A 26,544-nucleotide genomic window follows, 5' to 3' on the forward strand; every position below is an offset into this window, starting at 1 on the left:
CATCTTTTTTTTTTTATTTAATAAAAACCCTTACCTTCCATCTTGGAGTCAATACTGTGTATTGGCTCCAAGGCAGAAGAATGGTATGGGCTAGGCAATGGGGATCAAGTGACTTGCCCAGGGTCACACAGCTGGGAAGTGTCTGAGGCCAGATTTGAACCTAGGACCTCCCGTCTCTAGGCCTAGCTCTCAATCCACTGAGCTACTCAGCTGCCCCCACCTATCTTTTTTTTTAACTGCATAGTTGGAGAAAAAGTGAACTCTCTTTTCCCCATCCACAACCACTCTTTCAAATTCAGCTTCAGTCTTACTAGCTATGTGACCCTTGGCAAGTCACTTAATCCTCTTTGCCTCAGTATCCTCATCTGCAAAATGAGCCAGAAAAGGAAATGGCAACATGTCTTTTCAGATACCCCAAATGGAGTCACCATGAGGCAGACATGACTGAAACAACTCAACAACAACAAAGCCATTCATGAGTTGTTGGGGTAGGGGCAGCATAAAAGACAAGTTTTTAAAACGAGATGTCTCAATTATGCATGAGTTTAAATAAGCCTTGCTGTCAGATTGCCCCATTCCCTCATTACCACAGATAAAAAGAGACTTGGCAGCTTGTTACTCGAGCAGAGCTGCCCTTCTCAGCATTTTCTGCTTCCTCTCCAGAAGCGGTATCCAGGTGTGTCTCTTGCTAGCATCACTTTGGGGGTCACATGAAAGATTTATTGCTGTGACATTTCACTTTCTGTTCACCAACATGAACAGAGCTAATAGTAAATAACCTTTACTATAAGTGAAATTCCATGATGAGGAAAATAATCCCCAAGCCCATCCCATGACCCACTTACTTAAAGTAATATTTGAAAGAACTTCATTCCAGCTTGGCAAAATAAATCAGAAATCCCCTGGGAATTGGCTGTAATAAAATCTGGCTTGTATGACTCCCCTTTCTTATAAAAGTTTTCACAATCTGTTTATTTGTAATATTTTAAAAAAACATTTTATGAGTCAATTTTGAGAGCAAAATGGTCCATTTTTCTCCATTTCCAATTTAGTGTTTCACAACAATCTTATAAAGGAAGAAAGAGCAAAGAAGCCTCTGGCTCAATTTTGTACCTTTTGGATAAATTTTAACAAAACAAAAGGTGGTGTTTGCTATTGTTCATAGTGAACCTGGCACTTCTACATTGTGGTTTCCCAGAGAAAGTGTCTAAATAAGAGGGCACATTGTACAATTTTTAGGTATTTTGGTACTGAAAGGAACCACTCTTGAGAAAGTAATTCCACCTTTGTTTAAAGTTAAAATAACAAAAAGGATTCTTCCCAGGCTTTTTTTGGGGGGGGGGGAGGGGTAGGATACTAATTGTCTGGTTTCTGTGATACTGTGATTTTTTTTTAATACCTTACCGAAATGGTAACCATTTTTAAAAAATACCTCCTCCCATGCCAGATGAATTCTGATGCTTGTTCAGAGTAGGAGGCTGAAAGTGGTACTACCCTAGGGATTTACTTCTTGGTAGAGCCAGGAGAGAAGTTTAAGAAAACCAGAAGTGGGCTGGTCTAAAGAACCAGAACTCCTACAGCTGATTCTCTAATTCATTCCAGCTTCCTGGTCTGCCAGAGGGTCATCAGCTCCTGCCAACAGCATGGCTTCTGAATGCTGGATGGGCAGCTTCAAATGCTTTATGAGATGCCCCTGACCTAGAACAGACTGGAGTCCTTAATAGTCCTGAACTAATTTAAAGCTTAATAAAGCTGCACACCTGAGGGGGTAGAGATATTTATGGTTCATCACTTCACTTGCTTTATGCAAGTAAATTCTGCCTGTGCCCTGAGCTATGATTATCGTAGTCCTTTGGGCCAGAATACCCTGCCACGAATTCTGAAGCTAGTAGTTCATTCAATGCTTTGTTTCACTGTTGGGTTTTTTTGATAGGATGTTTTAAAAAAAAAAGCTGTTCTAGTTGGTTTTTTCTTTCATTTCTTCTTTTTTTCTTTTACTCTATCAATGAGAGCAGGATCTACGTAAGTTAAATAGTTTTTCTGGGTTGTCTTTTTTTACATATCCACAGAATATTGACTCACGGCATACTCCTGTTGCCTGCATCGGTCTCAGAACAATTTCCCCAGATATGAGGTGTCCCAAATGTCTTAGTGCAGCTTTAAACTCTTAAAGCCTAAAAGTGCACTATGACATTTAGCACACCCTCCCTAGGAGGTGTAACTTACCACATTCACCAGACTTCCCATAAACACAGCTGAAGATTTTCCCCATTCTGTCATCCTCGAGTATATCTCTTTCTCATCACCATCAGCTTCAAGAAGCATTTTTAATGAAATACCCAATCTAGCTCGGCAATATTACCCAGAGGGCGCCACTCACCCACTCCCTGTTCTCTGGGATCTCCTCTGACACAGACACATCATTCAAAGCCTCCAGGCAGCCCAGTAAGGACGTTACATTCATCTAGAATTGGACAGGAAGATATTTAGAGCAGACATCCATGAGCTTGAGGGGAGGAAAAGGTATGCACACACCTGGGCCAAAAGAATCTCCAGGCTACTAAAGGGAAGCAGGCAATTCCTCACTGATCTGCCTGGCAATGGCTCTCTGAGGAAGCTGGGAAGGATCCAGGAAGCATCCCATTGCCATTCTCCTTTGTGTTCATCCTAGTACACAGCTAGGTGGCACCGTGGTGAGAGGGTTGAGGAAGACCCAAGTCCAAAAGGCTCAAACATCTGCTTGCTGTATGACCCTAGGCAAGTCATTTAACTCCATTGGCCTCAGTTTCCTCATCCACAAAATGAGCTAGAGGAGGAAATGGACAACTGCTCCAGTCAGTACCTTTGCCACAAAAATCCCCAAAAGGAGTTGCAAAGAATCAGACATGCCTGAAACAATTAAACAACAAAACGCATTCTAAGGACTCCTTAAACTAGAGTTAAGAGAATGTATGATGTTGGGTGAGTCATTTAATCTTTTATTCCATTTTCACATCTGCAAAGTGAGTTAAATCCTCAATGACCTGTTCCCTCTTCACAGAGACTTTTTCAGAATTTCTGAGTTCCTTACAAAAACAACACCAGAATTTTCTTTAAGTAGAGAAATAAGGACCATTGTCAAACAAAAGAATCATGGTGTAGTTGTTACATAGAGGGGGTTTTTTTGATCAGGTTCAGGCCAAACTACATGACCTTTGATATTCTGTTAAAGTACAAGATAGGATTGTTTTTGGATTAAGGCTTTGGATGAAGGCCTCTACCCTCCCTAAAAATATACAAATCTAAGGAAACTAACAGGAGTCAGAAGCAGGTATAGAAATAGCCAAGGTGGGCAGCTGCCTGAGGCCCAGCACACACATGCTAGGCTAAGAAGAAGCACAAAAGACACTTTTTTTAAAAAAAATCTGTTTTTTTACAAATTAGAAGACTCCTCTTCCTAAGTTCAAATCTGACCTCAGACACATAGGACCCTAAGCAAGTCACTTCACCCTGTTTGCCTCCGTTTCTTTGTCTCTAAAATAAGCTGGAGAAGGAAATGGCAAACCACCCTAGTATCTTTGCCTAGAAAACTCCAAATGGGGTCACAAGAAGTCGGACATGACTCAACCACGGCGACATATTTTTAATGTCAGAAAATACTATCCCCTGTGACACATGGATGTTTATCCTGTGATAAGTACTCTGGCCTAGCAGAGATTCCTTAGATATGACATTCCATCTCTTCTCTCCATGCCTTTGTACTGGCCACACCTCATACCTGGAATGCTGTCCCTCCTCACATCAGCCTCTTGGTGTCCCTGGCTTCCTGTGAGACTCGGCTCAGAGCCCCGTCCCGCAGGAGGCCTTTCCTCTCTCCTCCGTGGGGCAGCCACAGGGCCAGCACCCATTTCTGCCTGACTGGGGCGAAGGCAGATCGCTTCCTGTGAACAGGAGCCTCACAAGCTAGGGAGAGGGGCTCTTCAGGCCCCCCCACTGCTCAGGCTCACAAACATCTTGTCCCAGTTCTAATTTCAGAGGGAAAAAAATGCCCTCCATGAAGCACGAGTACAAATGAAATGAAACCCCCAGTTCTTCCTGTTTGTTGCCTTGCTGGGGAATTTTCCACATTAGTTCAAATCTGACTTGAGGTTACAAAACCAACCTAGCCTACTTAGCCAAGACAAAATGGAACTGTTGGGTTAAATGGAGCAAGAGAACAGTATCCAAGCAGGGTTTTCTGTAGTTATCACCATTCAGGGTCATGTACCGAGGCCCTGGGAGAGTTGTTTGCTTTTATTTCAGGAAATGTGCTGGATTTGGGCTCTGCAAGGAGCCCGAGAGAAGCCTGTGGTTGGCCATTTACAATGGCGGCAGCCCCGCTGGACGGCCTGCTTAAACACTGTGAGAGCGGGGCTCTCCGCTTCAGAAATCTCTAGCCGTACTGCATGCGCTCCGCCCTTGGCCAGGCCATAGGGACCCAATACCCAGGCCCATGGGACTGCCCGCAGGCCCCCGGCACTCGAGCAGTGCTTTGGTTTCCTTTATGGCTCTGGAAATTCTCGGGTCTTCCCCCTTCCTGGGGCCTGCTCCCTGGCAGAGAGGAAGGAGGTCAGGCTCGGGACGACTCCCATCCCCCCAGAGACCCCACTTTGTCCCTCCTTTAGCCATGACGGGATCCATGGGGAGTGGTGGTGCTCAGGAGCAGAGCCAGGGCCCAGTCTGTGAGCCTGGCCTAGGGCAGGGGCCTTTCTGCGGGGCCGGCGCTAGCTCAGGAGTCGGCCCCTCCGCTCCATCCCACAGGGATCACCCGGGGAAAGCCCAGGCCAGAGGACAAGGGGTCAGGGGGACTCTCCTTGTGTAGAACCATGTAGTCGGAGCTTACACCAGGTAGGTCTTTTCAGACATTTGACCCAATATGCCCCTATCTCACTTCATTTCCTGTCTTTGTAGGCACTAAAACAAGACCAGGCGTCAAGGTACCCAACCTGTTGACAGGTAATCAAGAGGTTTTCACCTGGAAAACTTGGCTAAAAATGGGGCAAACAGGCCTTTGGAAACAAATGGGGAAACAGCAACGAAGGACACACGGTGGAACCGTTTGGGGCATTAAGACATGACATTGCATGCCAAAGGCAACAGAGAAGGAGCCCTAAAAGTGATCCAAAAGAAAGCACGATAGCAATAATGATCCTAATCCTTAAATAGTGCTTTAAGATTTGCAAGTGCTTCATTATCTCATTTGAGCCCCATAACAATCCTGGGAGGTAGGTGCTATTATGATCCTCAGTGTACAGATGAGGAAAATGAAGACAAATGAGGTAAAGTGAGTTCCTTGGGTTCTCACAGCTAATACATGTCTGAAGCTCGATTTGAACGATTCCTGACTCCAGGTCCAGCATTCTATCCATTACACCATCTGTGCTCAGTCCGGTTTCCTTTGTGGCTGACTCTCCATGACCCCATTTGGCAAAGATATTGGAATAGTTTGCCATTTCCTTCTCCGGCTCATTTTACAGATGAGGAAACTGAGGCAAACAGGGCAAAAGGACTCACCCAGGGTCACGTAGCTAGTATGTGTCTGAGGCTGGATTTGAATTCATGAAGGCAAATTCCCCCTGCTCTATCCACTGTGTCATGTAGCTGCCCACTGCACCATCTAACAACCTCCAAAAAACCTCTTTCAACCGATTCTTTAGAACTTTGTGATTCACTGATTCCCTCAAGTCTGTCTTTAGAACACTGTCCCTGCCCCATGAACTACTAAACCCTAAACTCTGGCTGTACACTTGGGGTCTTCCCCTGGGCTGGAACACGGTGGGCAGAATTGCATTATTCTCCTCTGACTAGTGCTGCAGCTCCCAACTGTGTAGGACCTGAGGGGCATCAGAAAAAGGTAAGAGATGCACGAATGTTCAGCAGAGAAGCCTTTTTCAAGGAATGGGATAAAAGCCCAGAATCTCTGCTCTCTCACTGTCCGACACAAGCGGCTTGCACACACACCATGCACACCCGCCTCCTCGGGAACACAAAAGCCCGTCTTCTGGGGAATAAATTAAAAATGGAGGTGGGGTTATCACGGAATAATTAGGCCCCGTGGGAGCAGAGATGCTCTGTGTTTTGTTAATGCCCCCAAGTTGTGATTAGCTAATAATGATGGGGCCTCTGTCATTGCTTAATTATTCTACCTTCTCCCCAATGTTCCCTGCACAGTTGGAACACAGGAGCCAAGATCATTTCAGGCAGACAAGCAACCACAGGCTCCAGAGTCCTGTATATGTTTGGTCAATGCAGGCAATTTTCTCTGTGTTTACAATTATTTTATTTCCTAAACCACAAAGCTGCTGTGCTCTCACCGCCTAATTGTTCCATGGAAAGCATTTAATGAATGCACTGAAGGCAGATTCGTGCTGTCTTGTGTGACTTTTTTGCTTGTCGCTGTGCGTGGGGCTGTTTTTAATCCTTTGCCATCCAGGAGGAGGAGATCTAAGAAAAGTGAATTTCAGAGGCAATATAAGGAAGTGGAGAGATTCCACTTCCTGGAAACCATAATTTTTTTTTTGTACCACGGGAAAGTGCTGAGCTTCAAAGAACTTAAAATTAAGTAATTTAATAAACCTTTACCAAGTTCCTAATTGATGCAATGCATTGGTGAGGTGCTGGGAGAGATACAAGGACAAGTGAGGATGTAAGCCGTAGACCTGGAAATCCTGAGACCTTTGCTCAGAGTCCAGATCTGTCACTTGCTCACTGTTTGGCATTACATCTCTCTGAACAAACCACTTTTTCTGAGATGGGGATAACCTAGAGAGTGACTAGAGGAGGCCTGTAGTTCACAAGATGAGGAGAGGTGAAGGGGCCAGATATATTTAGCTTAAAGAAGACTTAGAGGAAATAGATGATCGCCACATTCAAGGGTCTGAAGGACTGTCATATGGAAAAAGGATTAGACTGGTTTTGTGTGACTCCAGAACCAGATATAATGGGTGAAAGTTGCAAGGAGACCAACTTAGTTTTGATGTCAGGAAAAAACTTCCTAATAATTACAGCAGTCCAAAAAGTGGAATGGTTTGCTGAAAAAGGTGGTTTGTTGTTGTTCAGTTGTTTAGTCATAGCTGACACTCCATGACCCCTTTTGGGGTTTTCTTGGCAAAGATACTGGAATGGTTTGCCATTTCCTTCTCCAGCTCATTTTATAAATGAGGAAACTGAGGCAACAGGGTCACACAGCCATTTGAACTCAGGAAGATGAATTTTTTCTCCCAAACCATACCTGGCATAATACTGCTATGCTAATTCCTGCTCCAGAATACCATGTAATAAATCTATTCTCTCTTCCACATGATAGCTTATCAAATATTTTTAAATAGCCATAATATTTCTATTCTCCTACTTATCCCCCTGCCAATTTCCCTTCTAGAATAAATATCTCTAGAGTCCTGAGGGAAACAGCCCATGACAGCTAATAAATGTGAGAAGGCTTGGGCTCAAATCCCATCTCTGGCTTTTACTATGTGACTTTGGTCTAGTCAGTTTACTTCTTGGGGCCTCAGTTTCCTCATCTGCAAAAAGAGGATTTTGAATTAGCTCTAAAAGGTCCTTCTAGCTCCTGATCTGTGTTCTAGGATGCTTCAGGTATTCCTCAAGGGCATGGCTTGCCAACACATCACTCTCTAACTTCCTGCCTCTCATGTTTCAGCATGAGTGAGGACCAAGTTTTAGTCACTACAATTTTTAAGTAGAGAACTACTTTAGGGAAATTTTTTGGATAGTTCTAACATCAAGAACTAGTGGCTCTCTACTGCAAATATCAATAACATGGAAATAGGTTTTGAATAATGATACATGTATAACCCAGTGGAACTGCTTATCAGCTCCAGGAGTGGGGGAGGAAAGCAGGGGAGGGGGGTCATGTAACTATGGAAAAATATTCTAAATTAATAAAGGGAAAAAACTAGTGGATCAGTGAATAGAGTATTGGGCCTAGAGTCAAGAAGACTCATCTTTCTGAATTCAAATCCAGTCTCAGACACTTACTAGCTGTGTGACCCTGCTTGCTTCAGGTTCCTCTTCTGTAAAATGAACTGGAGAAGGAAATGGCAAACATTCCAGTATCTTTGCTGAGAAAACCCTAAATGGGGTCACAAAGAGTCAGACATAACTGAACAACATTAAGTTTTTCCTTATATTCCTAAATTTGTATCCTTGCAACTTCCACACTTTTCCCCCAGATCTTCCCTCTCAAATTCAGGAAAGGAAGTGAAGACTATATTCAACAGAATGACTGTTACAAATACTTAAAAGGCAATTATAATTTTCCCAAGACGTCTTTTCCCTATGCTATCTCTAGTCTTTTTTTCCCCAACCATACCTCATGAGTGATTTTTCTTAAGCATTGATCTGACTGTCACTCCCCTACTCAGTGAACTCAAGTGGCTCTCTATTGCTTTTAGGATAATGTACCAATTCCTCTCTTTAACTTTTAAAATCCCTCTTCCAAGCCTCCTTATGCTTTACTCTCCTTCCTGTAGTTTCCAGTTGATTCATTTTAGCCTTTTCTGTCCCTCACATGACATTCCATCTCCCATCTCTCAGGGAATATCTCTCTTCCTTCAAGATGAAGCCCAAGCATCCTCTTCTGCATGAAACCTTTCATGATGCCCTTGAAAAAGTCTTTCCCCTTAAACATCTTATATTTCACTCCATTTTATTTATTTAGAGTCATCCTATTCATATTCTATATAAACTTATAGTTATACTTATAATCTTCCCCCATTAAAATTTGGCTTCTTTTGAGTACAGGTGTTGTTTCATTCTTTATATTTCTGTCCCCGTTGCCCAGCATACAGTTGGCACGTCAAAGCCTGTTGATTGATTGATATGGAATAATCTCAAGATTTTTTTTCTCCATTCTAGTTTTCCCTCTTGAGCATTCCCTCTAAACATTCCTTCAAATATGGCACTCCAAACTGGATGTAAGACTCCAGATGTCTGTAGTCTTACTAGTTTAGAATACAGTGGGGCTATGACTTTCCTAGCACTGAATACTATGACTTTCTTCACATAGCTTAAGATTTCAGTAGCTTTTTTGGCAGAGGGAGAGAGGAAGTAGAAAGATAGAAAGGAGAGAGAAACAGAGACAAAGGGAAGAGAAAGAAGAGAATCTCACACACACACATAAAGACAGAGAGAGCCTAAGAAGAAGTAGGAAATGACAGTGGCAAATGCTTCAGGTAGGTCAAAAAGAATGAGGACAGAGGAAAAGCTGAAAGGTTTAGCAGTTAGATTATGGGTACCCTTCATGAAAGCAGTTTCAGTAGAGCCATGGGGCCTAAAGCAGAACTACAAGATGTTAGGAAGTTAGCAGAAATTGAGGAAGTAGAAGTAGATTATTTCTAAGACATTAACAATGGAAAAATAAAAGAGGCACAGGATGAGAGCTGTAGGCACCCCTTCTGGAAGTCATCTTCCTGGCACTGTTTTGGAAGAGTTAGTTGTGGAAGCAGAGTAAAACAGGAACTTAGACCTTCCCCACAAAGAGAAGAAAACAAAAGCCTTGCAATGGGCTGCTATCCAGAAGGGTTAAAAGGTAATGTCCGAAGTTACTGTTATACAAATTAGTGACAAAAATCTTGTGGTCAAACAGTCAATCAAACAGTCTCCCAATACCTAAAGCTATTTAGAAATTAGGGTCATGGGGTGTAGTGGGAGGAGGAGAAGGAACTGCAATGACATAGAAATAAGAATCTGTTTGGGAGAGGTCACTATTTAGAAATCTTAGTTGTGCCCTTAACCTCTAAAGACTATAGAAACACAAGTGGCCTGATTTAAAAAACAAAAACAAACAAACAAAAAAAACAACCCCTATACATCTCATCTTCATGAGTTCAATTCTGGCCTCAGACACTTACTAATTGTATGATAGGCAAGTCATTTAACCCTGTTTGCCTCAGTTTTCTCATCTGTAAAATGGGCTGGAGAACAAAAATGACAAACCTCTCCAGTTTCTTTGCCAAGAAAACCCCAAATGGGGTCACAAAGAATCAGATATGACTGAAAAAATGTCTAAACCACCACATCATGTCTCCTGTACTCTCTGGTCATTCAGTCAAGGCTTCCCCACAGCCCCAGGGGAGGAAGGGGAGTTCCAGAATTATATCATAATTCTGTCCTCAGAATAGCTATTTGGGGAACTGAGCAGCTGGGCTGATAGATTCATAGATTAAGACCAGAAAGGAACCTCAGAGACCATCTAAGCATTCCTCTCAGATCACAAATAAGGAAACTAAGGTCCAGAATGATTAAGTGATCTCCACAGCTGCTCAGGGGCCCCAGGGTTACAGCAGCTATAACAACAAGCCTTAACAGGTGCCCTTATGCCCACTTACAAGCAGACACTCTATGTAAGAGGGCAAGAAAGTATGTTTGCCAAGTAGAAAGTCAGTCATGTGGATTTCATAATCTTTTCCCTTCCCTGTTAGCCAGCTGGTCAAAATGTCCATAGACTGCTGCTCCCTTTATATTTTTTTGTAAAGCATCTATATAACCTTGTTAAAAGAAACAGGTCGCCTTCTGGTAGAATGGAGCAAGAAGGAGCAGGCTTCGTTTCCCTCCTACTTTAATCTCTTCTGACTGTAGCTTCTTTGTTTTAGATGAAGTAACCTTCTGCTGAGGACCATGCTGTGGGTGATTATAGAGTCGCATTTATATGCCACCCTTTTGAAATGCTCCCTTGGCATTTTCAGAAATGGTTCAAGGAAAGAAATGCAAGCTACAGAGCCCAGCTGAGGCAGAAAGGGAGATGTTAGGTGGGCAGAATGCAATTACCCCAAGCAGAATCTTGCTGGGCTGCCAACACAGAAATTGGAAAATATGCGTGTTGGTGGTATTTAATTTGTGTCTGCCTATTGTGTCTAGGGTCCCTCTATTGTACATCTGTTGAACATTTCATTTTCAAATACTTTATTAAGATTGGCTGTGTTGCATGTTTCCATTTCTAAAGGCGGAGCTCATTTGTGAAAATTAGAAAAGATTTTTAGGGGGTTCTGGAAGGTGAGAGATTCAGGAGCAACCATAGTAAGAATGACCTATTTACCCTAACCAAAAGTCAAGGCTCCATGACCACTTCTAAAGGCATTGCCCAGGGCTTCCAGAATATTGTATTCCCTCATTTTTTTTAAACCCTTACCTTCCGTCTTGTGTGTATTGGCTCCAAGGCAGAAGGGCCAGGCAATGGAGGTCAAGTGACTTGCCCAGGGTCTCACAGCTGGGAAGTGTCTGAGGCCAGATTTGAACCTAGGACCTCCCGTCTCTAGGCCTGGCTCTCAATCCACTGAGCTACCCAGCTGCCCCCATATTCCCTCATTTTAATGAAAACAGTTGGGATGGTGGATACAGAATTGGCCTTTGGCACATACTAGCTAGGTAATCTTGAGCAAGTTTTTACCTGTCAGGGTTCTAAGCCAAAAAGTTACAGAGAAAATACAGATTTAATCATTATCATTGTTATAATAATTATTTTATATAACATTAATATAATGTATTGATATTACTGAATTAATATTAAAATGATAATTATATTATATTTAATACAATTATATCATAATTATATCATTATAACTAGGGTTAGGGTTATAAACAATTATAATATAGATAATAATATATAATAATTATTATAATAGCCAACATTTTCTAGAGAACACATTTTCTATGTGTTGAACACTGTTCTAGGCACTTGACATTTATTATCTCGTGATTCTCATGAAAATCCTGGAAGGTAGATCCTGTTAATATACCTATTCTACTGATAGAGAAAGTGAGAAAAAACAGGAGCTAAGTTACTTGCCCAAAGTCACACAGCTAGGATGTGTCTAGGCCAAGTTTGAACTCAGATCTGTGTGACTCCAAATCCATTTCTTTATCCACTGGACCACCTAGCTTCTCGGAGAGGGGGAATTTCCTCACCTCTGAAATCACAAATACAGACCCTACACTCCTATACTTCCATATATTTATTTTAGGGGTCTATAACTTGGCAAATCAAAAGCTCGTTCTCACTGCCCAGATGCATAGAACTTTCCAGAGCTTGTTCCACTGGCACAGTCTTCAAGAACCACGAGTTCCTGTCTTGGATTTCTTTTCCAGTGTTACATGGCCCTAGGAGGCCATGTGGCATAGTCACTAGAGGGCCAGCCCTGTATTCAGGAATGCCTGGGTTCCAGTCATGCCTTTGATCTCTTTGACACCAGGCAAGTTGCACTTAATCTCTCAGAGCTTCAGGCACCTCTCCAATACTGTTGGTAACGCACAAATTGCTGGCCTGTGACTATGCACAAGGTGTTTCCATGTTTGTAGACAATGGCAGAAATGAAGATTTAGCAATGAGGCATTGAAATAAGGATGCTGCAAGGCTGGATCAAATTAATATAGCAAAAAGAATTCTGGCTTAGGATTCAGAGCCTCTTGAATACCAATCCCACCTCCAGGCCTGTGTATATGGTAGTTTATATAGCACAAGACTGATCACCCAAGGGTAGAATATGGCTGTGATCCGTCAGCTCCATCACAACTGGCACTCTAGGCCTGGAGAGGCCAAGTCATCCTGAGGCTGTGGCTGGCCAACCCTGGGATACATCTCAGGGTTCTTAACCCAGGATCTATAAACTTGTTGGGGTTTTTTTATTACAAAACGCTCAAACTTGTTAAAACAATATAAATCAGTCCACAATCAACAAGCATTTATGAAGTGCTTACTAGGTACCAAGCACTGTATTTCAATATAATTGATTTCCTTTGTAATCCTGCATATTGTATTTTATGACTTAAAAAACAATGCTCAGGGAGCAGCTAGGTGGCTCATTGGATAGAGCCAGGCCAAGAGATAGGAGGTCCTGGGCTCTAATATGGCCTCAGACACTTCCCAGCTGTGTGACCCTGGGCAAGTCACTTAACCCCCATTGCCTAGCCCTTACCGCTTTTCTGCCTTGGAACCAATACACTGTATGGATTCTAAGACAGAAGGTAAGGGTTTATAAAAATAAATAATGCTCTGAAGCATCCATAGGCTTCACCAAAGTGCCAAAGAGCACCTTGGCCCCAAAAGGGTTCTGAATCTCTGGCCTAGATACTCCTCCTAGAAGTCCCTCTCTAGATTGAGATAAAGACAATGGAAGGAGGCCACAAGCTTCCTAGATTTCCCTGGCCACCTCCCATCCTTGACCTCTGTGGGCTGCCTAAGCCCATTTAAAGGTAGCTATGCTTTGCTATCTGAGGAGTACCTAGGAGCCTTTTAATGCTATTCGAATGAGTTGGAGGTTGTGATCTAGCACTGATTAGCAATTATTCAGTTAGGAGCAAAGAAAGGATGCTTAGTTATAGATAACTAAACCAGTCCCCTCTCTTATCATTTTTAATTATCTTCTGTTTTTAATAATATACAGTCAAAAATTCTTTTCTTTATGCCCAAAATTCACCTGGGATTTTGTGAAAGGTCCAGGGGCACCACAGAATCATAGCTGAGCTAGAAAGGAATTTTAAAACCCTGGAGTCCAGTGCCCTCATTTTACAGATGAGGGAACTGAGGCTCAGAGAGGCTGTGATTTGTCCAAGGTGGAACATCTAGAAAGCACCTGAGGCAGAATTGGAAGTGGGGTCTCAGACTTCTAAATTTAGTGCCTGGTCCACTATGCAGGGTATTCTTTTCTCATTCACTCTGCGATCTTTTTCCCCCTTTCTTTCTCATTCACACCAGCCCATCTCACTCTTTTCCCACTATTCTCCTGGGGGTTGGACACAGGGTGACCTGCTTACAGAGTGAGATAAGAAAAATTTCAGCCCTGGCTGAAAAAGTAATGAATTCTGGTCGAGGAAACTGGATGCTAGGAAAATGCAAGTCACGAAGGCTAAGTCATTAAGCCCATTTTGTGTGTTTCTGTGTCTTCAGCAATTACAGTAAATGCAGGCAGAATGGCAACATGATGAGAGAGATTTCTAGCCATGGTAGAGGTCAGTCCTCAGGCTTTCCAGGAACAAGGTGACATTACCTACCATTAAGCAAACCATTCTTCCACTGGGCAGCTTTTACTTGTCTTTTTGCTAGTACCAGGAGGAGACCGAGAAGAAGCCAGTTCATGAATTCTGTCAGTATTTGGTCAGGTTTTATCTGGGGGATGATCAGAAATAATCAATAGGAAATCTCCCCTCACTAGCAACATGGCACATTTCTACCATCATTAGGGTAGATGGCAACAGAGCCTGGGAACTTTTCTGACCCAGGTGAGTTTATTTCAGTTTCCCAGATGAGTGTTAGAGTAACCTGTTCTCACTGTTCAGGCTCTTGGATTGCTTCCAGGTTGACCCAATAGAGGTAGAGACATGGCTCTAGTCCTGACCACTGATGATCATTTAAGATGCCAAACATCCAAATGAGCCAAGAGACCTAAAACACTAAGGACGAACCCACTGAAGTCTAAATGACATTTCTAACCCTCCCAGCAAGAAAAATTGGGGCACACAGGAACAGATATTACTAGATGTTCCTGAACACCACCTTGAGAGCCCTGAACAGACTCTGAAGCTACTTAAGAACCTTTCTTCATCTTCTTTCTTCCTCCTTTCCCTCCAAACCCCATTTGTAGAAGGCCATGATTCCAGGCAAATAGTCAAAGATGGTAAGTATGAGGAGAAAGAGGGAGCAGGTAATCAACAGGAAAGGTGCTGCCCAAGGGTCAGAACACTCTCCAATGCAGGCTGAACTAGATTACAGTGTAATTGAGAAATATTTAACAAAATAAAGAAAAATGTGATAAACAGAGATAACATTACATTTTAAAACTACCAGGAATCTTTATGTAGAAATTAGTAGATTCTGTTTCTATTTGATACCATGGGTCTATAGCATCCAATGTACCAAAGAGATCCATAGATTAGAAAGCTAAACCATGATGATTTTAATGGTTTTAATGTAAACCTTTGAAATAGACACTTATTTATCTAGGGAAACAATTTATGCCAGGAAAGGTGATAGAAAGACAGAATGAGAGATGGATATAGATAGATATAGATGGAGAGAGGGAGGGAGTAGTTATTGTTTATCATGTGCCCTCAGGCACTGGGTCAAGGATCTTTCTTTTAATAACTCTACAAAAATGGAAGGGACACATTAATTTTTCTTTTCTAATGGCTATCTTCTTTTAGATTTTGGTTCAGGCATCTTCCACAGAAGGTTGCCCTGACTTATTACATTGTTGATGCATGATAAAGCATTCTTTAAAATTTTTAAATCCTGCCTTAACATCATTTGACCACTAACTGTTAGGTATAACATTGTTCTGATGAGACTAACCCCACTCTCCCACCCCATGATGCCATCTCACTCAATGAACTGTTTTCAAGATACCACTTAATAAACTTGGGAGTATGCCTGTCATTATCTTTAGGGTTGCTTCCATGGAAATCTATCAGACAAGCATTAGAAGGTTTGTTAAATCTTTGAGCAATTGTTAATTAAATTCCTTGCTGTTTAAGCTTTCCATTATATACTTTGTAAAATCAGGGGTCATCTTTTCCAGGTGAAATTTCCATTAGTTCTGGACTCTATTAGTCAAACCTGTTTTTTCTCAGAGAGAGTCACGGAGAGCATCACTGGCAAACATAGACTCAGTTACCTAAAAAGTGGGTTATTGGGGCAGCTGGGTGGGTCAGTGGATTGAGAGCCAAGCCAAGAGATGAGGGGTCCTAGGGTCAAATATGGCCTCAGACACTTCCTAGCTGTGTAACCCTGGACTAGTCACTTAATCCCCATTGCCTAGCCCCTATCCTTCTTCTGCCTTGGAACCCATACACAGTATTAATTCTAAGATGGGAGGCAAAGTTTAAAAAAAAATGCATTATCAGGGGCACTGAGGTGGCTCAGACAATAGAGAGCCAAATCCAGAGACAGGAGAACCTGGATTCAAATCTGGCCTCAGACACTACCTAGCTGTTGCTATGATTAAAATTATCTTGAAAGAGTGATTTGGGGGTAAGAATGTTTATTGATTATATCAGGTTTATTGGTTAGGCCAGCATCATAACTGATAAAAGTGATTTAGGTCTCCATGGCTCTCTAGTGATCAGGAACTACCAAAGCTGGGTCAAGCAGCTTAATAGATTTTTAGCAGCTGATTTTTCAGTCCCTCCCTTGACCATCCCAAGACATCTTTAAGTGGTGATACTTAATTAAGAAGCGACCTATCAACCTATCCACCCCTTCCTATCTCCACATGTGGACAGGTCACAAGTGCAAGAAAAGAACTCTTCTTGCCTTCATTTATTAACCAAATTCTGTTTAAAAGGAAGACATTACTTGGGATTCCCAAAGACAAAGAAAATACAAAAAGCCACAGACTGGATGGTATCTCTGATTCATTCTCCCTAATATATAGAAATTAATACGAAAATAAATTATCATATTATATGACCCAGGGCAAATTATTTTAACCCCCAACTGCCTAGCCCATACTGCTCTTCTGCCTTGGAACCAATACTCAGTATCAATTCTAAGATGGAAGGTGATGATTTTTAATATAAATTTTTAAAATTAAATTTAAAAAATTTTCTAAGAGTGGGTAATCTAAACTGCCTGGGATTGATAATTCTTTGGTCATTAGAAGTTTGACTAATAAGAAATAAGCAATTCATATAGTACATATCAACAGAGATAAAGGATATACAGAAAATGAATATTAAAGGAACTTTGTCTCCTCACAAACTTAAAACATTAGAGTCTCAAAAGAAAATCATTTACTTCTCCAGATAGCGATAGTAAATCTCCTTTACTATTAGAACACTAATAACTGGGAGGTATCTATAAAGCCTTTAAGGAAGGAGATATCATATAGGTTGATCCTTGAAAGACAAAGATTCTGAGAATCCAAGATGAGAAGAACATACAGTCCAGCCATAGGGGATCCCCTGTGCCAGAACATAACAGTAGGAGATAAAATGTAGAGTCTGACAAATACCTAAGAGCTCAGTTTGACTGTAATACTGAGTATATGAAGGGAAATAGTATGAAAGAAAGCTGAAAGGTAGGTAGGAGGAAATTGTGGAAGAATTTAGATTCCAGGCTGGAGAGTTAGTATTTTATCCAAGAGATAATGGACAACTACTGGAAGGTTTTGAGCAGAAGAGTGACATAAGGAGCATGGATTTAGAATTGGGAAAGAACCTTAAAGACCATCAAAAGCCAATCTCCTGGGGGAAACTAGGTACCTATGAGGATTGAGATTCAGCCCCAGACATGGGAGGTTCTCAGATACTTCGTAGCTATGTGACCCTGGACAAGTTACCTCACCACAAATGCCTAGCCTTTACAGCTCTCCTGCCTTGGAACCAATATGGTATTGGTTTTAAGTTGGAAGGTAAGGGTTTCTAAAAATAAAAAATAGGGGGCAGCTAGGTAGCTCAGTGGATTGAGAGCCAGGCCTAGAGACGGGAAGTCCTAGATTCCAATCTGGCCTCAGATACTTTCCAGCTGTGTGACCCTGGGCAAGTCTCTTAACTCCCATTGCCTAGCCCTTACCACTCTTCTGCCTTGGAACCAATATACAGTATTGACTCCAAGACGGAAGGTAAGGGTTTAAAAAATAATAATAATAATAATAAATAAAATAAACCAACCCCTCAATTTTGAAGTTAAGGAAACTGAGGAACAGAGAAATTAAGATCCTTATCTAAGGTCATGCCTCGAAAATGTCTCAGGAGGGATTTGAATCAGGTCTTTCTGACTGACTCCAGATTCATCACTCATGTAGACTTGCTTTCATCAGCCCAGGAATATGAGTGATGAAGTTGGATGATTACATTATTCCAAATCAAGGATTGTCAGAGAACTCTTTCAGATCGAAGCGAGGGTTCTGTAATCCAGAGGGAAAATATTTCAATTTACTCTCCTTCCCCATTCTGTACCAAAGATCCATGTTGAATCCACAAGAACAAATGAATTTTGCACTGATATAAAACATCAGCTATAAAGGCAAAGTTGTAGAAGAATATATCAATTGCCTTTTAATTCCTCCCTTTATTACAGACTTTCTTAGAGAAAAAAAAAACTCTTGGATGTTAAGAATGCTTAATTAATCAAGACAATTCAACAAGCATTTAGTAAGCACCTACTGTTTACAAGGCATTGTGCTGAAAATACATACAACACACACACACACACACACACACACACATACCTGAGGATCTAAGAAGGAATTTCATAGGGGAAAAATATATGGAGATAACTTCTATAACCCAGTGATGTAAGGGCAAAGGAGAAGCCTAGGCAATGTGCTCTAAGAAAGCATCATGAGGGCAGTGACAATTATATTTGTCTTCAGAGGGATTTCCAAGATGCAAATACCAGTAAACAGGCTAGGGGGAAAGAATCTGTTCCAGGCAGGACATATGAGCAAAGTAATGGGATCCAATGTTGGAAAGCTATATTGGAGCTAGATTTTGAAAAGTCTTGAATGCTAAGAGCAGAAATGTACATTTTCTGTAGAAGGCAATGGGAAGCTCTGGGAGATTTCAGAGTCGAGGAATGATAGGATGTGTGAGCAGCATATTAGGAAGACCATTCAGGAAGTGTTGTGAAGGATAAATTAGAGGGGAGTTAGCCTAGAGCCAGGGAGACCAAGTTTGAAACTGGTATAGTAATCTAGGCAAAAAGGGATGATGCTCTGATCTAGAACCATTATGTTGGGGATAGAAAGCAAGAGATCATTATGAGAGATCATGTCAAAATAGAATCAGAAGGACTGAGTGTAGTCATAAAGGAAGGATGCCAATCAGGCAGATGTGAAGAAAAGGAAAAGACTCGAAACTCAAGTCTAGGTGACTGGGATGTTGATGAGCCCTTCCATAGAAGTAGAGACCTTAGGGGAAGGGGCATAGTTTTGAGGAAAGATGAGGAGCACAGTTTAGAACATCTTGAGTATTGCCAAGAGGCAGGCAATTAGAAATAGGGAACTGGAGCCCACAGAATAGCTTAGGAACAAGAGAAAATTCCCCTTCCCAGCTGCTGATTGATGTCCCATTCATCCCTCCCCTGTGCAATGTTATCATCCTTTTCTTACTGACCAGCGGGGATCATTTTCATGGGCATTGACAGCCATGGCATAGTAGGTAGAGAGCTAGCCTTGGAGCCAGGAAAACCTTAGACACATACTGGCTGGGTGACCCTTGTATACCAGTAAAGTCACAAGTCCAGTCCTTATCCCTTCACAGCATTGTTATTCTAAAGTATTCTTATTACCAAGACTAAAGCCCTAAATTGCCATGCTTGGGCCTGGACCTATTTTCTGCTTGTGAAATATAAAGTCAAGCTTTGTATGTTTACATGTTGTGATTTACAGACTCATCAACTTGACCTGCTGTAATGATGACAGATGATTTTTCTATCTGGCTCGTTTGCATTAATCTTATACTTTCTTCCCCTACTCTTCTACCCCATTTCCTTCTCTTTGTCCCTTTTTCTCCCACCCCCTCCCCATCCCCCTTCCAGTGGCTGCTTCTACTCCCAATTCCACTGCAGGTGCAGCCATGAATTCCTTGACCTCTCTGGGGACTCTGCAAGGACTGGCTGGAGCCACCGTTGGACTGAATAATATTAATGCACTAGCAGGTACCATAAACAGTGAGTATTTACTGCTCTGGTGGACAGCCTTCCCCAATATTGACCATGGGAAAATAATTAGTCATAAATGACCTATAAAAGGGTGAACTGTAACTGGGGATGGAAGAACACATGCTTCAAATGGTTGGAAAAACTGAAACTCGATTTTTGCGGGGTTTCTGTTGGATTATTTGTTTTATTTTGTTTTGAAGGGTGAATGGTGTAGTGGAAAGACCCTGGAACTCAGAATCTGGAAAGTTGAGTTCAGATTCTTCCACTAACCAGACATTATGCAACCTGGGGCAAGTCACTTCACTGCCTAAATCCTCAATTTCTTTATCTATAAAATGAGTCTTGAAAATTAGGTGTCCTTTAAGGCCCCCACTGACCATATAAATCTATGAGTCTGTGATGACTGTGCAGGTAAAAAAAGAGATTGTAAGAAAGGGAAAGGGCCCTCCTTCCAGGGGACTTGCCACAAGAAATAAATCTTGTCATATATATTAAACAAATTCTTCTGCCAGTCAATCAGTAGTATTCATTCTCCACAGGTGCACCATTTTGCTCTGGCTATTTAAAATCTGTAGCCAGAGGTAATCAGGCCTGAGCTCCAAAAATACCCTTTTGGCTGCTCCTAAGGCAGTCCTTCTTGGGGTCCACCAGAGAGCCTTAGGGATTCTCCCCCTGAGCAGACCATTCATCCTAGTATGGAAGAAATAATGCACTGAGAAGGACCAATTCTGGGCACCACCATTCTTCAGGGCAGACTTTAGGCCCATGCTGTTGTGCTAGACATCAGCTTTTCACTGAAAACAGCTCCTTTCCCCCAAGCCTCAAAGAATACAATTTGCCTCAGGCTCATTCTCCTCTGGCTGCACAGGACTAGCAAGGAAACTGCAGGTGTGTGGGAGCCAGCTGATCGTCTGTTTCTTCAACCCACTGGCCAGCCCAAATTGTAAAGCTGTAGGCTCTAGTAAGCACACAGTTAGACATTTTGAACCCTCAATGAGGAGGGGGGGCCTTGGACAATTGACTGCATTTATAGTTGTTACGCTGAGAGAGCCTTTTTTAAAAGGTTAAAAACATAAAATGCCCCCCAACCACAATCCAATGACTTTGTACTTTAGACATTAAGACAACAGGAAAGTACGCTAAAGTTTTCACAAATGTAAAGGAAAAACCCTCAATTCATCAGTAGAGCCTTTTTTAAAAGGTTAAAAAATAAAATAACATGCTCCCAACAATAATCTAACAACTTTGTACTTTAGACATTAAGAAAACAGAAATGTAAGCTTGAATTTTTGTAAGCAAAAAAGAACTCACAATTCATTTAAATAAAAAGGCCTGACAAGAAAACACATGTTATAAAAGTAAGAAATAATAGTTTCATTTTTCTTCTTCCCAAAATATTAATAGTCAAGTGGGAAAGATATAGAGTGGGCAGCTAGGTCGTGCTTCAGATAGAGTGCTGGGCCTGAAAATTAGGAAGACGCATCTTCCTGAGTTCATAACTGGTCATTAGCTGTGTGACCCTGAGCAAGTCACTTGTTTTCCTTTGTTTTATCTTCTGCAAAAATGAGCTAGTGAAGGAAATGTCTAACCACGCCATTATCTTTGCCAAAAACAAAAAACAAATAGGGCCATGAAAAGTCCAATACAATGCAAATGACTGAACAACAAGAGTCACCAGAACAGAGATCAGCCACCAACTTCACAAAAGGGGCAGAAAAATGACCTATTTTTCCCCAGAAGGAAAAACAATTGTACTCAGCCTCCCAAACAAAGGCTTAGTTGTTGAGCATAGCATGTGAGGTGCTAAATGGTCATTGGAAGCATCTATGGGCCACTCATAAACATCCTATGACAAAAGACATGTGAGGCATGCTTCACATTTCTCACCTCTTGCAGCAGCCAAATCTGAGCAAAAGTGTCCTTGTTTCTGTAACAGAATAGCTCTTTCTCTGTACTTTTGTTGAAAGAGCTCCAATCCCCACTAGTCTCTTCACCTGGGTTCTTGTTTTCCCCATTTTAGGGGGTTTGTTTTTATTTTTGTTGTTGATGATGTTTTGTTCTGTTGGGGGTTGGGAGGAATGGTTGGAATTTCGGTTTTATTTTTCACTATTCACATACCTACATTTTAATCCCATTCATGTTGCTTCTACTGCCCCTGGACCCAGTTCCCCCCAAAGAAGGAAAGGGGTTTGATCACCCAGCAGCACTTTGGTCCCTAAGCTAACAGGCCAGCAGGAACGGATGTCCTCCTTAGCACCATGTGCTCACTTGCATTGCTCTTGCATGATAGCTATCCTCTTGTCCGTGTTGTCCAATTCTTGACAAGTCTTGTTTTTGTCGTTGATGTCATTGCTGTTGTTGCTGTTATTGTGATTTTTTTCTACCATCATCATGAGAGATTGGGGAGGGGGCATTATTGAATGTATAAGAAATATTGGTGAGCTCTTGCATGGAGCCTGGGGTCAATATAGGTTTTGCTTCTGGCAAGGACTCAAGCTTTAAATAGGCATTGAAAAACTCTATATTTGTTCAACTCTACATATGTATGGTTCAAGGAAAACAGAGAGAACAGATTTGATTCAGAATGGCCCTCTCCTTCCATTATAAACCAGCCCATGCCTTTTTGTCATTTAGCCAAACTTCCTATGATGCCATGTATGGAAGCAGGAAATAGGCCTTGGGATAAGGAATGTACTAGACCATCCTAGAATTTCAGGGTTCATCCTGATCCGATATTTCCTTCTGACACTAAGTTCATATAATGAGAAGGCATATACTAGGATGGAATGGATTCTTCCTTAGCAGAAATTTTCAGTGTCTCTCAAATCACACAGGCATAATGGCTCTTTATAGAATTATCCCCTTAACAAGACTAATCGATGAACAATTACCTGATCAGTGTCAGCCTTTAACAGACAGGTCAGTCTGTTCCTGATCCTAACCCCTCCGAAGAACGTGAGTGCCCATGTTACCACTCTGCTGTTATTCAGGGTTTTTTTAGAATATAGTCAGCTCTCTATTTTCTGTGAACTTGGGTGCTAGAGATCAATGGTATCCACAAGTAAAGCAAAAAAATCATTTTAGATAGTGTTTCATTTTCTTCCTCATCAATTATTTTTTTCCAAATAGGCTAGTAGTAGTAATAGGCAGTCAAACAGACTGATCCAAAATCTGTTCTTTTCTTATCTATTTTAACTTATGAATATATATATATATATATATATATATGTATATGGCAAATGGGGGAAACAGAAGACAAGAGTAAAGGAATGGGATAATCCATTGGTTGGAGCCTTAGTCTCTGATTAGTGGAAAGTTGACTCTCTAGATCTTGGGAATTATGGTGTGAATTAAGCTAGGTTCAGAAAATATTTTGCAGATATGTTTACACAGAATTGGGACAAAGGATTTTTTTCACCTTAGGCAAAGTTTGAAAATTGTGCCTCCTGTGTGTTACTTCCCTTTGGAGTCTTGAAGTCTTCATTGTTGCCAGTGAAGCCTGATTTATCAGTTAATCAAGAAACATTTTTTCAGTGCCTACCATCTGCTAGGTACTGGAGATTCAAAGACAGAAATGAAAGCAGATATAAAGGATAAATGAAATGATTCTTATATGTCATGGAAAGCAGTGTTCCAGTATTAAAAAAAGACATATTTCTACAAAGTCATATTAAATAGTGGCCTTCACTGTTCATAGCTCTGGGTCTTTAGGTGGCTTTCTAGATGGCACATCCATAGTCCCAACTGTGTGTGTAAGTATTGCGCACATACACACACACACACACACACACACACACACATATATCACATATATATATATATATATATGATAACTTGGTTTTCTAAGTGTTTGGACTAATCTATTTAGGAGAAAGATTCAATTCAATTAGTTTACATAGCACTTTTCTGCTAAACATTTCAGTATTTTGTGACTCAAACTTGGTCATAAATCAAAGTGCAATGAATATCAGGAATTTGGGAGGGAGAGACAGGTTTTATAAAAAAAATAAAGAAGATATTCAAGCTAAGTTATATTATTGGTTTGTGTATTGCACTGTCTTGTCTCTTTTGTGAAACAACTCAATTTATATGTAGAGGCAAAAGAGAGATACTACAAATAATATGTACATGTCTGCATATATGTACTTTCATTGGACCACAGTTAAATGAAATCTGTTTTATTATGGTGTTTAATGCTCTCATGGATCTGGGATCACACTGATATAACTATTCCCTCTGTTGTTGTAGATCACAGCCCACCCATGCCTTTACTTCTTGTGTGACTCTTTTACATATTCTTCCATAGATCCTCCTGAGGAAACATTTAATGGTCTAGAGGCTTCCTTTAGGACTTTTACATTTTGGGGGTATCACTAGAATTCTTGGGCTCTTTGGTATCCTACGCTCCCACACTTTTGATTCGTTAGAGAAGGTGGTATTCAAAAATTTGCTGTCATGTTATCTCACTGTGAGAACTTTGTGATTTAAATGATGTCTTCGTAAAGGGGTCAGATTGGGCTCCTTAATAGTCCTATACAATTTCCCAAATGTATTCAAGTCAATTTTATTTCTCTATTGAGTTCTGGGCCTAGCTCATTATCCATTTGCAGTGACTATTGCAGAAATGCATAAGAGTGTACTAATTGTCCTTCTAACTACATGTCATTCTGGGCAACAGACATTTTTTTTTTCTGTAAGGATTGTTAAACTAATCTCTTAAGTAAATAGGGATCTCATTGAGAGTGCCTTGTGATATTCTGGAGCTTAATGAAAGCATTGCAATAATATCCACAAACATCATCTGGATTTCTTCTCCGTCTTTAAGAAATTCCTCTCTAATTTAGAGACCATACAGGATGCATAGGCATGCATACAGGATGTTTGCCAAAAGTGCCCCAGCATGCCCTAATGCATTTTTAAAATTAAAAAAAATTAATACCATTTATAACTAAGTACTTAACTGTTTTCCTTTTAAATTTTTTTAACAAAATTCTCTGGGTATACGTACAGGAATAGGTTATACATGCCTACAACAGGATATTCCCCATGACAACAGGAAAGACCTTTGTCAATTATCCATTTCCATGTTTTATGCCACATTTAACACTACTAACAGAATTGTTACATGGAGTTATCTCTATGGTAGCATCTATCAGGAAACATTTTATGAGCTTAGAACAACTTCCATGAGAGATTCTCTTTTTTAGAAAAATAGCCTTTTAAGCAAAGTCAAATACTGTTTTTTCCCATCAGAACACAAGAACAAAGTGATATTATATATCCTATGCACTTTTGTCTATTACCTGACAATATGATGTCTGCTGTAGGAAAATGATTATGAAAGTCTAACTGTTTACTTTTTTTCATCAAGGAAACACTCCCTATATATATATATATATATATATATATATATATATATATATATATATATATGATTATAGAGATTTTGTAAAAGAACAAAATGACCATGGTTATCTAGTCATTGCTGTTATCTTTACCACCATTTCTGTTAGTAATAGAGTTCATTTTCCCCCATTTTTTTCAATGTCTTCTCTTTCCTAAGACATCTTATGAAATGATCTCCCAGTGTTCTTAACACTTCTGGCATAGATATCTATGGTATGAACTTTATCTGCTCTCATTACTTTTTGAGAATTCATCCTCTTAATTGCTATCTTAATTTCCTCATTAAAGACAATGCTTTGGAGTCCTAATATGAGGGGCCCTTTGTCATTGATGACAAAAAGAAAGCATTGTAGAAATGTTGACAAACTCAAACCATTTCCATTTGTTTTCCTCAAGTTGAGTTCATCTACTTTGGGGGTGACATGGCTTAGTTAGGTCTTAGGCCAAATTTTCTTGTGTGGTTACTTATATACCATCTACTTTTCACTTTTTTATAAGGTAGTACTATTGCTCATAATCCTCAGCAAACCTTCCCCATAGTGTTTTACAAATAAGTTTATATTCTAAACTGGTATCTTAGTTTTGTCATCTTTCTAACTGACAGAGATAAAATATTTTTGACTAAAGTAATTTTGAGGCTCTTTTGACCTCCACATTGTGGCAACTGTTTTACATCAGATTTTACTTATTTACATACCATGTCATACACACAAGCAGAATAATAGGTATTTGTACAAATTATTAATTCACAAAAACCCATTAGCACAGTCCTTATTTTTGTCTTTGGTTTACAACCACCTTTGCAAATAGCTGAAGCAGAGCTAATGACTCCAATTTTTTGGTACTATCTCAATAGCAGCCACAAATTCCTGTTAAGGAGCAAGTGTGTGTTTTCAAAGGTCAACTCTTATACGTGGTAAAAATGACACATATAGAAAGATAAATATTTGATTCAGTAACCTTTTGCCTCATAAATCATATGAAGAGTTCTCAGGAGCAAGTTCAGGTTGCTCAAATTTAAGCACTACACTTTAACTACTCTTATTCTAGGCCATCAATTCCCATTACAGGCAAGCAGGTGATGCAGTGGATTGAGCACTGGGTTTGAAGTCAAGAAGATTCCTTTTTTTGAGTTCAAATGCAGTCAGACAGTTGCTAGCTATGTAAATCTGGGCAAGTTGCATAATCTCATTTGCAAATTCCTCAACTGTAAAATAATCTGGAGAAGAAAATGACAGACCACTCCAGTAACTTTGCCAGAAAACCTAAAAATGGGGTCATGAAGAATCAGACAAAATTGAAACAATTTAATGATGATCAAAATAGGATAATAGAAAGCTAGGCTCAGAGCCAAGAAACCTAAATTTAAGGTTCATCTCTGGCTGTGAGACCCTGAGCAAGTCACTTCACCAGTGACTACCAAAATGATTCCCTAAGACAATAATATGCAGCAAAAATGGCAACCTGCATTGATAGGAAACTATTGGATGAGGAAATTCTATGTCAAA

The 26,544-nt window shown here is 40.6% G+C and overlaps 1 protein-coding gene and 1 long non-coding RNA gene across 44 annotated transcripts in view; one reads left to right on the plus strand and one right to left on the minus strand.

Annotated features, from left to right (window-relative positions):
- The window catches only part of CELF2 (CUGBP Elav-like family member 2), a 969,858-nt gene that overhangs the window by 918,965 nt on the left and 24,349 nt on the right, over positions 1–26,544 (plus strand). For 12 of the 41 annotated variants that reach the window (XM_056800816.1, XM_056800818.1, XM_056800817.1 and 9 more), the window contains 2 exons: positions 4,930–4,974; positions 19,508–19,639. In XM_056800816.1, the coding sequence (XP_056656794.1) occupies positions 4,930–4,974; positions 19,508–19,639 (177 nt within the window). The remainder of the gene's footprint in view (positions 1–4,929; positions 4,975–19,507; positions 19,640–26,544) is intronic. The other 29 variants (XM_056800805.1, XM_056800832.1, XM_056800829.1 and 26 more) reach the window with 3 other exon arrangements.
- Positions 1–26,544, minus strand: part of LOC103093069 (uncharacterized) — a 111,144-nt gene that overhangs the window by 4,236 nt on the left and 80,364 nt on the right. For 2 of the 3 annotated variants that reach the window (XR_008912574.1, XR_008912575.1), the window contains exon 3: positions 11,712–14,137. This is a non-coding gene — a long non-coding RNA (uncharacterized LOC103093069). Of the gene's footprint in view, positions 1–11,711; positions 14,138–26,544 lie in introns of those variants that run through there. The other variant, XR_008912576.1, reaches the window with a different exon arrangement.

Source organism: Monodelphis domestica, chromosome 5, assembly GCF_027887165.1.
Source record: "Monodelphis domestica isolate mMonDom1 chromosome 5, mMonDom1.pri, whole genome shotgun sequence".
NCBI lineage: Eukaryota > Metazoa > Chordata > Mammalia > Didelphimorphia > Didelphidae > Monodelphis > Monodelphis domestica.